General features: G+C 50.7%; 2 protein-coding genes across 2 annotated transcripts in view; one reads left to right on the top strand and one right to left on the bottom strand.

The window, feature by feature from the left end:
* The first annotated feature begins 6,449 nt into the window (after positions 1-6,449).
* LOC104513384 (putative UDP-GlcNAc:betaGal beta-1,3-N-acetylglucosaminyltransferase LOC100288842) lies at positions 6,450-7,568 on the top strand. Its single transcript, XM_010156718.1, has one exon. It carries the CDS (start codon positions 6,450-6,452, stop codon positions 7,566-7,568), a length of 1,119 nt encoding a protein of 372 aa, XP_010155020.1.
* Positions 7,569-10,544: 2,976 nt separating this feature from the next.
* Positions 10,545-12,932, bottom strand: part of PSMD5 (proteasome (prosome, macropain) 26S subunit, non-ATPase, 5) — a gene marked incomplete at its 5' end in the record, with an annotated part of 5,918 nt that continues 3,530 nt past the window's right edge. The window contains 4 exons of the mRNA XM_010156707.1: positions 10,545-10,802; positions 11,304-11,444; positions 12,417-12,526; positions 12,668-12,859. Coding sequence (XP_010155009.1) covers positions 10,545-10,802; positions 11,304-11,444; positions 12,417-12,526; positions 12,668-12,859 — 701 coding nt within the window. The remainder of the gene's footprint in view (positions 10,803-11,303; positions 11,445-12,416; positions 12,527-12,667; positions 12,860-12,932) is intronic.

The following is a 12,932-nucleotide window of genomic DNA, read 5'->3' as shown; positions in this document are numbered from 1 at the left end:
CTTTAATCATTAATATATTGTGATGCTTGGACCCTCAGCCCCAGAGATGCCGCAGGGGTCGGGCAGGGTGCTGTGGTACCTGCCTTGGGGCTGTCACACTTGCCCTGTACTCCCAGAACTGCAGAGGAAGGATGGGAAGGAGGAAGGCAGGGCAGTGCTCCCAGAAAAGGCACCATTGGGCATCTCAGGGGCTGGCGTTGGGCTGAGCCAGTCTTCCCTGCCTTCAGCTGCAAGCCCTCACCAAAATGCCATTGATGCTCCAAGTCCTCATTTCCCAACAGTCGTTTTGTGAACGAAAATTAAAATTAACCAGGATTTCACGTACCTGCTGCAACACTGCACCTCCTCCTCTGGGCTCCGTCAGCCCCTTCAGCACCCCAGCATTCCGCTCTGCATACCGGCTCAGGAGAGCACAGGGCCCACCGGGCTGTCTCCTGCCTGGCCAGGGAGCGAGAAGCGCTGGGGACACCCAGGGATGCCGATGCCATTGGTACAGCCACGTGCTGCTTGTGCACACACGGGAGTTCTCCAGAGCAGAGCCAGGCCCAGGGGGCACTTGTGCGGGGCTCCCAGAAAAGGTAACACCCCACCTGTGACCCCCCCAAGGGCCGTGTGTGGGGAAGGATCTGGTGGGGGTGGCAGTGCATGGCCCCAGCTGCCCGAGGAGGGGCCTGGCACCGGGCAGCGGAGACTCAACTCCGCTGTTTCTATGTCTGGGAGACCAACAAATAAACCAGTGAGAGGCAATGGTGGGATGAGTCAGAGACAAGAGGGAGAGAAAGTCATCTTCTGAGGAGCACATTACCCAAGTCCAGCACGCTGCGGTGCTCCAGCGCCAAACAAGCACTTGCATCAGAGTGTATCGTCCTGCTCGAGCTCCTGGATTCCCCCCAACGGCCCTCCTGGCAGGGGGTTTAGCCCTGCCGTCGGGAATCTTGGCCATGGCTGGAGGGCTGCACCCCATCACCGCGACACCCCCAGGTCCACGCAGCTGGATCCACCCAGCACCACGGTACCCAGAGAGGATGGGCTGAGGCATTGCACGAGCTCCAGGACCTGCACTCAGCTCTGGTTTCCCTCCACAACCACGGGCAAGCTTTGCATTTTTGGGTACCACAGAGATCCCCAAGAGAAACACCCCATCCTGCTGCCTAGCGTCGCCAGAGCTGCAGAGCAGCCGTGGAGTCGGGAACGGCAACGCCTGATCTGCTCGCAGCTGCAAATATTGTCAAAGTCCAGACTGAATTTAATCACAGCGGAGCTCGGTGCAAGACTCAAACGCTTTGGATGCTGTGCGTGTCAAATGAATTTCGTGTGAAATTTACATTTGCTGGGCACAAACACAGCCTGTGTCTGACCCCAGGGAATGGAAGGGCAGGGCAGCGTGACCTGTGAGAGGCAAAACACACTATGAAAACGAGTAACAAGGCGAAAACTTCTGGCCCTCTGCAAAATAGGCAACTTTTCTGCCAAGTTGGCATCTTGGTGGCGAGACCACCCCTCAGGAACCAGCCCGGCCCAAGGGCTGGAGCCCTGTGGCCTCGCCACTTGGCATTTTTCACAAGCTCTTGCTCTCTCCATTCAGCTTATATTTAGCTCAGTATTTCGGAGGCTGAATGCAGCACTCGCAGAGGGTTTAAGCTGTCTTTATCAAGGAATATAGTGGTAGTTAGTTGTCAAAGCTGTCATTAAACTGCAGAAGTAATAATCAAACATACCCATACAAAAAGATAGAGCTCTGTAACTCTGAGACTGATACATGCAAAGAAAAAATGAATGCTAGGAACTTGGCAATAAAAACATGTTTTTAATCTAGTCAGCTGAGCCATTCAATAGCAAGAAAAGACATCCTCATTTCCGTAGCAAGAGCGGCCAATCTAGTTGTCTAGAGTATCAGTGCTCCAGCGTGTCGGCTTGTTTTTAAGTTTTTTATGTTTGAACCCAAAGGGATGTTAAATATCAAAAAGCAAATGAAATTCACAGCGTAACTCCTATAAAGCCTTCTCTGCCATCATCTCCCAAGCCTCACGGAGAACTTAAGGTGAAGAAATGCCTGCAAGAGCTGAATCATATCCTCAAGCAAAAACATTGCTATTAGGTGACTAAGACCAAAACAATTGTCTCCCTTTATTTATTGCAACTGATGCTGTTATTAAAAACCAGACAAGTCCCTCCCCAGCCCCTCACACAATCGGGTCTGCGTGTGCTGGTGGAAAACTGCAAAAGCAGGTTGGAAATAGAGGGGACCCTTCGGGCAAGGCCTGAAACGTGGGGAAAGTGCTTTGTGCCCACAGGAGCATCCAGGTTGGGGACCAGCGGGGCTGCCAGACGATGTCTGCTGACATGGGCTACCTCTGACCTCTAAAATAAGACAAGTGGCTGCATGGGAACACGGGGAACGGCTCGTGGAAAGAGGCTGTTGCCTGCAAACAGGCTACACAGACAGGATCCGGCATGTCTCTGGAGCAGGAGCAGCCAGGTAAGGATCTGAAAGCCTGCCTGCAAAAATCAACCCGGCTTTTGAGAAAGGCCTGGGAGCAGGGAGACCGTGGTGGAGACAAAGAGGGGTGTCCACCCTGCAGAGAGGGACAGTGCATGGCATGTAGCGACCGCATGGACACCTGGGGCAGGCAGAGCTCAGGCTGGTCTGTCTGAGCAAATCTATATTAGAAAAAAGCAATTTTGATTGGTTTTCCCCAATAAATCCTATCCGTCCGTCCTCATCTGCGCTGTTGCCCAAGAATGGAGTGTCATCCAAAGCCTTCACACTTGCTAGAAGCGGAGTCGAGCAGAACGGGAACAAGCTGGGCTCTGCTCCTCCTTTCCAAATGTTCACAGCGTCGGGAGGGAAGCCAGGAGACTTTAAAAGACATTGGAAGAAGCTGCGGGTATGGCTGCTCCCTGGCAGCACGTTGCACCACGGCTGCCCACTCCAGGCCCATCCTGCTCAACCGCATCTCCCACCGCCCTGCCGGTATCTCTGCTTTCACCTTTGGATATCACAGGAGTCCAGGGCCCTGTCCTCTCCAAAAAAATCAAACCCAAACATCCTTTGGTCCAAACGCTCACTGTTCATGTGGTAGGTCATCTACAGCGTTATTGGTACATCCCTGCTCTGCTGTGAAGTTTGCTTGGATGGAAAATTTCAGGAAAAGGTGAAAACATGTTACCTAAAGCAAATTACAGCCCTCTGGCTCAGGAAAACCTGCTTTCACAGTTGTTTCCCTAATTTACACCCACGGATTTTGGAGGGTTTAAGTGAAGCTGTAGGAACAGCACTCCTTTCCCCAGACTGACCTGCCTTCAGCCACTCTGGGGTCCTGAATTCACTCCTCTTCTGGAAACTCCTGAATCTCACTGGTAGCGAGGCTTTCCCTGAATACGTTTGACGTCACCCATCTGAAAAGTTAGAGAAGGTCACACATAAGCTGCTGTGCGTTACGTTGACCTGAAGCCTGGGCTTTACAGGCGATGGAGGCATCACCCCCAGCCAAACTCCCCAAAGCCAAGGGGTTTTGTGGCACTCCAGATGCGTTATTTTACCCTTTAGCAGTCATTTCACGTCTATTCCTCCTTAGCTTTCCCCAGCGGGGCTCAGCCAGGCTCTTGGGATAAACAAAGCCCCATGTCCGAGAGCTGCCCACACTCCGGCTGGGGCGGGATAGCGTTAATCTCGACATCGGCGACTGCTTGAAGCTCCTGCTGCCACCACAGAGCACTGCTGAAATGACTCCAGAAGTACTGCCAGCACCACGCTGCGCGTGACTGCCACAGGGATGATACACATGTGGGTTTTATTATTATTCTAAAAACGCACAACTGGGAAAGCCAATATTTTTAATGGAAGCGGTTTCAAATGCTAGTATTTATTTGCTTATTAAATGGTTTAGCTGGAGATGGAGCAGCTTCAAAGGAGGAATATTTTTTCCCAGAATGGGGGTCTGGGGCTACAGTGCTGTATTATTATGCAGGACAAATGTTTCCTTATTAGCTTTTCATTTCAGAGAACACATTTAACTGACACTTCCCGTGCTGACAACGTGCCAAGCTTCCAAGCACAACTTCTGCAAGGGTTACAGCAATCGTGAGGCTGGTGGTCCAGATGAAGCTGTAACCCAGCTGACAGACAAACCCCATGAGAGTTTCTCCTGGTTTTGGAAGGGGCCTAAAGCTGAGGTCCACACTGGGTCTTGCACGCTGTGTGCGTTTGGGTCATCTTTTGGGGGGGCACGATGCAAGCTGTGACCACATTTTGGGGAACCAGTTTCCTCTGTAGTTCCAGTCACTCCCTACAGCAATTCAGATTCCCCAACACATGTAGTAAAGGTCTCCCCACGCTGCCACAGACCCAGGGGCAGGCACTGGGAGAGCTGAGGGGCTCAGCCAGAGCCCCTTCATCACCCCAAACCAGAAATCAGAGGTCTTCTCTAGCCCCCTGTGACACTTGCCTGGTGCAGGCTCCTCAAAGGATGCTTTGGGGAGGGATTGCAATGGTCAGAGCATCACACCCTGAGCCCTTGCAAGGGACTAAGCTAAGGCAAACCACAGCAACACCGCATCCTCCTTGAGCCCGAGGATGCAGTAACAGAAACAGTCCCTTACCTACGAGGGATCTTTTCAAAATTAAAAAAACCCCAATCGCAACCTCCCTGCTCTCACAGAGGCTGGAGTTCCCACATTGTGCTGATGAAGGCTGACCCCTCCCGCCACCGTTTGCCCATCAAACGGCGTCACTGCCACCCTCTTCCACCTGCCCTCCCCAGGGGGATGCTGGGGACTTGCAGGTCCCTCCCTCGGTGCTCCACAGGCCCCACGGCTGGTGGACCCGCTGCCAAACCCAACTCTCACCCCTGCTGACATCTCCATCCTGTTTGTGGTGTCTTTGGCACTTCCCCTTCCAGCACTTCCAGCCCCCTGCGGCTCCCCAGCCCAGTCAGCTCCAGCGCAGCCCACGGCTGTGCCAACATTAACACGCGGAGGCTCCGCCGCAGCCGAGGCCACCGCCAAAGGCAGGAGCCCGTCCTGGGGCAGATTACTGCAGATCTTCACCAGGATCTGCCACTACCACAGCATAAATCCACGTAGGCATTTAAAACCACGGAATGACATTGTGCAGACAAAACGCAAAGGACCATCCAGCACAGCTCATTATGGTTCACATTCCCAGTAAGTGGATGCTGGAGGAGTAAGAGGTTGGGGGACACCCCAGAACATCCCCAGCCTCCTGGCCACCTGCCCTCAGGCCAAGCTCCCCCTGCGCAGCCCCTTCCCCATCCCTTGTTCTCAGGGGCCCATTGAAAACGATGCCCTGTGCTTCCTTGGCTCTGGGAGCAACTGAGAGTGCCAAGCGAGGCACCTCACCTGGTGCGGAGTCACAGCTCCCACAGCTGCAACCCCGGCACAGGGAAAGCCCCTTGTACCCCTCTCCTGGTCAGTCTGCTGGAGACAACCTGGCCCCGCAGTGCTCAGGGCCTTGGGGGTCCTCCACATCCATGGGGACCACACACAAGGCAAACCCTCAAGTTCACACACCAAACCTCCATCTGAGGAGATGCAGCGTGCCCAGCACCGGGGTCAACTGCTCTGGAAGGAGGAACCAGCACCAGCACAGCTGGAGAAAACAAACTGGCAGACCTGGCACTGCTTCACGATGGCACCAGAGGAGCCCTTTTGCCAAGCGAGCCCTGGCAGCTGCTTCATTTCTCAGAAACCCAACCCCAGGCATCACAAATGACTAAAGGGAAAGGCTAGTTTTACCTGCTTTGTGTTTTATGCAGCTGCAACGCGATCGTCCTCTGGGATCACCTTTCCTCCCCGCAGGCAGGCGAGGTGGAAGCCGGTCTGGGGACTGGGCAGTAACTGGATCCTGCAGACCCCGATACCGACGCTGCCCCGTAAGCCTCTGCCAGGTGGAACGGCCTCGACGCGAGCGCAGACCCTGCCGCAGGGAGAACTCCCACCACCATGCAGGTAAGTGCTTCGGCTTGCGACGCGGCTGCAGCACGGAGGCTGGCACGAGGCTCTTCCCCCGGGACAGTGGGATAACAGCTTTCCCTTCGGGCTTCTTCCCTGCCAGCTCTCACGCAGCGCTGTCAGGGCTAGTACCAAAGGCTCTCCTTTGAGGACATGTTAACATTACAGGCCCTCAGCAGCAGCTCAGGCCTTCAGTAACAGGTTAAAAACAGTCAGAAATGATTAACAGTGAGTTATTTCTCGCCATTTCCACGCATGGATGTACAGGGAGCAGCTTTCTAAACTACAGCACGGTCGTGGCTTTCCCAGCTCAGGATCTCAGTACCACAAATAGGACTGCTTAGGTTTCCAGGAGGAAAAGAGCCTGACACTGGCCATGCAAAGACCACGGTCTGAAAGCTGTGACTGTTTTGCATGAATACCTTCTAAAACAAAGGAGAGCCTTTCGGTTCTAGCAGCAAGAGAACTCAGTGTCCATGTCTTCTCCTCCCCAGCCGACACTCTGCAGGCTCCGGACTCACCAGTGGTGCTTCATCCTCTTTAACGTCTTGCTTTTCCACATGCTGCTTTTTGGAGGAGAATTACTGGAGGAATACTTCCTGCGGTCGTTGCCCCTTTCTTACACCGATGCCAAGACTCTCGAAATCAGGGAGAGGGCCAGGAAGCTAGACATGGATCCTCTAAAGGCCAACCTCTCTTACACTGTCAGCAGCGCAGCAACATGCTCCAATCAAGAGATATTTTTGCTCGTTCTTGTCTGCAGTAGCCCAGAAAACAGGACGAGGCGCAACGTGATCAGGCAGACGTGGGGCAAGGTGACAGATGCCGGAGGTTACGCCGTCCTTACTCTGTTTGCTGTAGGAAAGCCGGCGTCAGTAACCACCCAGCTGGCGATCAATGCCGAGTCTCAAAAGCACAGAGACATTATTGAAGGCAGTTTCATCGATTCTCCCGAGACGCAGACACAGAAGATGTTGATGAGCTTGGAGTGGACGGTGACTTTCTGTCCCCATGCAAGGTATATTCTTAAAACAGACGAGGACGTGTTTGTTGGTATTCCCAGCCTGGCTGGATACCTGCTAAGCTTAACACAGCTAGAGGACATTTACATCGGGAGGGTCGTTCATCAAGGAGTGCCTGACAGAGACCCCAAAAGCCCTGGCTTTGTCCCCGTCCATCAGTACTCCGAAGAGTTCTACCCCGATTACTGCGAAGGCAGCGCGTTCGTCATGTCCCAGGACGTCGCTCGCAAGGTCTACGTGGCCGCCAAGGAGGTGCCAGCTTCGGCACCCCCCGATGTCTTTGTTGGAATCTGTGCTAAAAAGGCTGGCATCGCTCCCATTCACAGCTCTCGATTTTCTGGGGAAAAGCACATTAGCTACAATCGATGCTGCTATAAATTCATCTTCACCTCTTCCAACATGAAAGAGGACGAGTTATTTAAAGACTGGAAGGAAACGAGCGTTGGGGAAGATTGCTCGTTACTGGAAACGTACTACGGCCTGGTGTCCTGCAAGGTTTTGACCTATATTGAGAAGTTCAAACGGTTTAACTTGGATAGACTCAAATATGAGATTCTTCATTTCGCTGACTAACTTCTGCGAAGAAATTCCGAACTGCCTGCTAGCAGCTGGTTTATCCTCAGCATCCAGAAACAAGAGCCTCCTCTTCCCTCCAACAGCACAGGAATTCTCAGTGCTATAGTGTTACAGCAGCCAGAGAACTGGGCGTCCTCCAGCCACCTACGGACCTGGAAGGGCACACACACAAGGAAAAACGTATTCCAAGGAACTTTGTCTGTACCCAGTGTTTTCCAGACTTCTTAAGTCCTTTATCCTTATGCCAGAACTCCTGCTTTTTTATCTGAGTGGGGCATCGCTTCTGGAGTATTTTGCAACAAAGGGGAATCTTTCCATCTGCAGAAGGAAGCTCCTTCCGAGCAGCCTGTGCCCGGGAAACTACAGTTCAGCTTAGAGCGGGAACAGCCACATCACGGGAATGGCTCCGCTAAAGAGCCTGGGGAGATCTGAGGCGAGAAGTCTGACTTACCTCCTAGAGAATCTCCGATTTCTGTCAGCCGCGGCCGGCACAGGCAGCTCAGTGCCGTAACGCTGTGCGGGAGAACAGCGTCAGCCGCGAAGGCGGAACAAATTCACCAGCACGTTGTAACCCCGACCTTATCCAAGAGGTATCAGGAGCCAGGCACAGAGCACAACCCCACCCACGCCTGTCTCCTCCACACCAGCTCTTCCGGCGGCAGAAAGCAGCAGCCAGGTTCATCCTACAACCCCGACAGACACACCTCTACCTGGGAGGGCACCACGAACTCTTCCCGTGGCGGCCGAAGCGCTTGGAGCCACACTCCGAGGGAGCCGCAAACCTTAAGTACCAAGTTATGCTGGATCAAGTGACGAGCTTTGCTTCTGGGGGGTAAATCAACTTCACCAAGAGTAGCACGGCACCTCCGTTCTCATTCTCCACTCTTCCATTTCTGGTTTTCCTCAGTTATCTCCACCTGTTACTTCACGGGGGGGAGGACAGGGACAACACACTCACGTTTTTCCATTACCCAGAAGATACGCCAGCAGAAACACGTGAAGCACAGAGCAATGTAGACAATGGGTAGGGAACTACCTGTGAATAAGGGTGAGAGTCCCATCAACCAGGGGGAACATGTGCATAGATAAGAAATAAAGCATAAGGGCACAGACAAAAATCCCCTTGTTTGGCGTATCTGTGTCCTCTAAAACATTGTATTTGGCAGACATACTGTGCAAAGCAGATGCTAAAGACTGAGCACAGAGCAGCCTTCAGAAGCAACAGCTGAAAACACACACGGAAGAGACTCATGAATTGCAGAAAAGGTTTAGATATTGATCTCTTTCACTGAGATTTTAGCGTATGGCTCAGAGCACAAAGCCACCTAAAACAGAACTGACCCATCCAACACAAGTGCAAACTAAGGACTTTGATAGTCTTTTCTCGTTTCCTTTTCAGTGCTTTCATGGTTTTTTCTGGACGCAGGATTCAGGAAGCCTTTGTGCTCTCCCCTCTCACAAACGAGACGCCGCGTACTGCGTTTCTCACAGCCGTTTATTGCGCACAGGTAGGATGAAAGCGTGGGCAGCAGGACAGCGCTGGACGACAACTGTTGTACATCTCGGGTCGTAAGCAACAAGGCAGATCACCTGCACTCAGCTTACTCAACACTGAGGGACCCTCCCCACCTACCCTGCTCCTCTGAGCCCGCTTCGGCACCTTCCAGCAGTCTGGGGCAGGCGGTACCATCACCTCTGCTGCATTTTAACAAGGAAAAATTAACTGTGTGACTAGATCATCCAGCCTCACTCGGCAGAGCAAGTTCTTTCCAGAGCCCACCTGACCCAACACACTAATAAAATAAGCCCCAAAGCAGTAATTTTGTGTTTTATTATGCCCCTTCCCCAGCTATTACTTGGATTTGTTTACTATGTACTCAACAAAAATAATATAAGCCTTCTCGTGGTCTCTCTCTACGGACAGAGATCACGTGTCACTGGAGTCCAGCCAGCCTTGGATCTCATCCACAGCGAGCTGACCACCTTCAGAGGGTTACAGCTTCATAAGGTACATTTTCATACTCTCAGTTCAGTTCATGCCCTTAAACATGAAAGCTCTGTGTTCTTTTATTCTAACTCAGGCAACTAAAAATCATACCTTTTAAATAATACTTAAAAAAATTCTGTTAAAAAATAGTGTAAACAATTCCAGATTTGGTTCTGAAGCAGACTTGTAGTGCTACAGCTCACGCTCCCGTTGAGCAAGTCAACCGAGCCACCGTACAAAGTCGCAGTCAACAAGGGAGACAAAGCTCCCAGTTTGGTTTTAGACACTGGAGAGTGCAGCCATCCGTTTTCAAAAGGGCTAAAAGCTTTTTTTTCCATCCTCAGCAGAAAATGTAAACGGTATTTAGGATTATTTCTTCAAGCAAGACATACATCTAGCAGGTTGAACAGAGAGATGAATCTAGTTCGCGCTCCCTCGTGTGGGCAGAACATTACTAGCCTGTGCCTACCACGGGGGCTCTGACAGAGCATGACTGGCTAGAAGAGCACGCCCGTGCCGAGTCTGGCAGACATTAAAATTAATTTAGAAGAGAAACTATGGCAGCATCTGAATTTACAAACCTCGAGGTGTTTTGGTGTTGGTTTCTTGTGGGTTTTTTTTTTTGTTTTGTTTTTTTAATTGTACTGTGATCTACTGACAAAAGACGGTAAGAACACCAAACCACAGAGCAGTTTAACCAAACACTGGTAATTTCTGCACAGTCAGCTGTCAGAGCTGCCCTTGCTTCCTCGTCTCACAACGGTACACACAGAACTTCTGCCGTGACATTCTATGGGGAAATGAGCTGTGCCCTGTAGGTTCTGATTTGCTCTCACAACCCTCATTTCAAATAGAGGCAAAAAAGTGCTCCACGTTCCTTTAAAGAGACAATCTAAAGAGACTCCAGCGTGCAGAGCCTGTACACCTTACATCTTAACACTTATTTTGTAACACGGTGTGCAAGAAGGGGAACCACATCCGTGACATTACTCTGCTCCTTCCACGGCTGTAGTAGAAACTGCCTTAACATAGTAAGGGCCTTCACGCAGGTAAGCCCTGAGCCTCAGAAAATACTGATTCCCAAAGATTTCCGTGATCGTTTTCGAGTTTACGAGGGCCTTCACCAGTTCGTATTTGGCATCTTTCGAAGCTTTGTCAGGCTCCACAGATCTGTCTACGATGTACTCCACAAACCCTGGACTGTCAAGCATCAGCTTCTGGGCCCATGGTTGATTTGCAATAGCCTAAACATGAAGACAAAAAAGAGGGGATAGGGGGAAAAGAGCTCCTTTTAAAAAGCTGGTTACATGGTAGGCCATCACACAAAGAGCCAAGGAACAGGAAAAACGAAATGGGATATTCACTCTACACAGTAGAACAGCCACCACCCAAATCAAGCAGCAGGGTTTAACACTGGAAAACAAGTCCAGCTCAGTGCTTACCCTTCAAAGTTTTAAGTGAATTATCACAGCAGTGCCCCCGATACCGAAGCAGCACCCTAGAGCAGGGCTGTTGTCTTCTTTTCATCTCAACTTATAAGAAAATAAGTATTACAGACCTGACATGCCTGCTGCACTATTTACACAGCGAATGCAAGTGAGGCACAAGGAGAAAGGCCTTATTTCTGACCACATCAGAGCTTCAGCAAGAAGTCTGAGGCATTCATTTAAAAAATAAGTAAGTAAATCAACGACCGAACGCCAATACGATTCCCTGCCTGATCTCTGAAAGCAAAAAGCACTTACTGTAAACACCCGCAAAGCCCCACAGTGGAGATCAGGGAATGGCTGAGTACTGATGCTCCGGAAGAGTTCCAGTGGCTGGCTAGACAAGGACGTGAACCACGATTCAGTCATTCTTAAAAGGTCTTCTGTCTGCTGCTCCGGCTGCAGGCGCCGCGTACGAAAACGGAAGAGTTTGGTCAGGATTATGAAAAGCTTTTGAGTTTTGGTTGTATGTTCAACAGCTAAGGAAGGTATTTAAAATGAACCACCAGCAGATTAAACTGAAATAGTTTAAACATTCAACTTGTTTTCATGAATGAAGAAATGGCCTTCTGTATTTCAGTAGCTTGGAGGACAGATTTAAACTAACTGCTACACGAGGGAAGTGCTGTGCAGTCCTGCAGGCAGATGAAGAGGCCCTGCTCACCCACTTAGAGCTGCCCTACTGAAACCAGACCCCTGGATCTACACAACATACACCGGGATTAGAGCGGTTTGCCACTGTCCCTTTAAAGCACAAGAATATTAAACAGTTTACTCCCATTCCCACCCTCATGCTGTCTTGACTTCATGTTTTATAAACATATTTCAGAACACCTGACTTCCTACAAACTCAAACTTTACGCAAACAAACAGATTGGGGAATTTCAAAACAGTGAAGTGAACAGAGTCACGGAGTGGTTTGGGTTGAAGGGACCTTAAAGTCCCCCCAAGTCCCACCCCCTGCCACCGGCAGGGACACCTTCCCCCCGACCAGGTTGGTCCAAGCCTCATCCAGCCCGGCCTTGGACACTTCCAGGGATGGGGCATCCACAGCTTCTCTGGGCAACCCGTCCCAGTGCCTCCCCACCCTCTGTGGGAAGAATTCCTTCCTGATGTCCCATCTCAGGCTCCCTCTTTCCATTTAATCCCATTACCCCTTGTCCTGTCACTCCCTGCCCTTGGAAAAATTCCCCCCCAGCTTCCTTGTAGGCCCCAGAATGACTATTCTTAATGCCTCAGAACAGCAGAAAGCTACCACTGGTACCTAAACTAGATGCTGCAAAAAGGTCTTCAACCAATTAGTTAGATGCACAATAATTTAATTATTGTAGATTAAAAAAAGCCAACCCCCAACTCAAGCCACAAACTTACAGGCAGGTAAAGAAGCGATGAAATTGCGTCCAAGCATCGAAGCCGTAACTCCGTCGGGGCATTCTTTGCCTGGTGCCCTATTCTGTTTAACAGGGTCTGGAACCTACTCCCTTTGAAAAGAAAACCAAAGTGCTTTTAATTACTTCAGATGGATCTCTACAGGAGTACAGCATTCCCTCCTCTATCACACCAAAGCAATTCATTCTTGTACGTTATGACATACTGATAAAATTGAAAAACATGATACTAACTTGTTTTCTGTAAAACCTGTTTGCCTTCCACGTTTGATCCCAGGATCCCCAGCGTATCCACGGCCACTCCAATCATGGTCGGATCATGACTTTCTGCCATTTCAAAGACTTTTTCCACAAAGACAGGGTATCGTTCACAGATCTGCTGCGGGCTGTCTACAACAGCCAGGTTTCCAAAAAATTTAACAAAGCCTGAAAGAACGACACAAATAATTCAGAGTGGAGGAACAGTACCTTTAGTAATTAAATATACATCAACATAGGA

Source organism: Eurypyga helias, unplaced genomic scaffold (genome assembly GCF_000690775.1).
Source record: "Eurypyga helias isolate BGI_N326 unplaced genomic scaffold, ASM69077v1 scaffold9340, whole genome shotgun sequence".
NCBI classification, from domain to species: domain Eukaryota; kingdom Metazoa; phylum Chordata; class Aves; order Eurypygiformes; family Eurypygidae; genus Eurypyga; species Eurypyga helias.
The sequence above is the reverse complement of the archived record's forward strand: the minus strand, read 5'-3'. Positions and strand labels throughout refer to the sequence as shown.

Bases quoted from the DNA above. Each gene is read 5' to 3' on its own strand.
- LOC104513384 (XM_010156718.1), top strand. From the start codon at position 6,450: ATGTCTTCTCCTCCCCAGCCGACACTCTGCAGGCTCCGGACTCACCAG.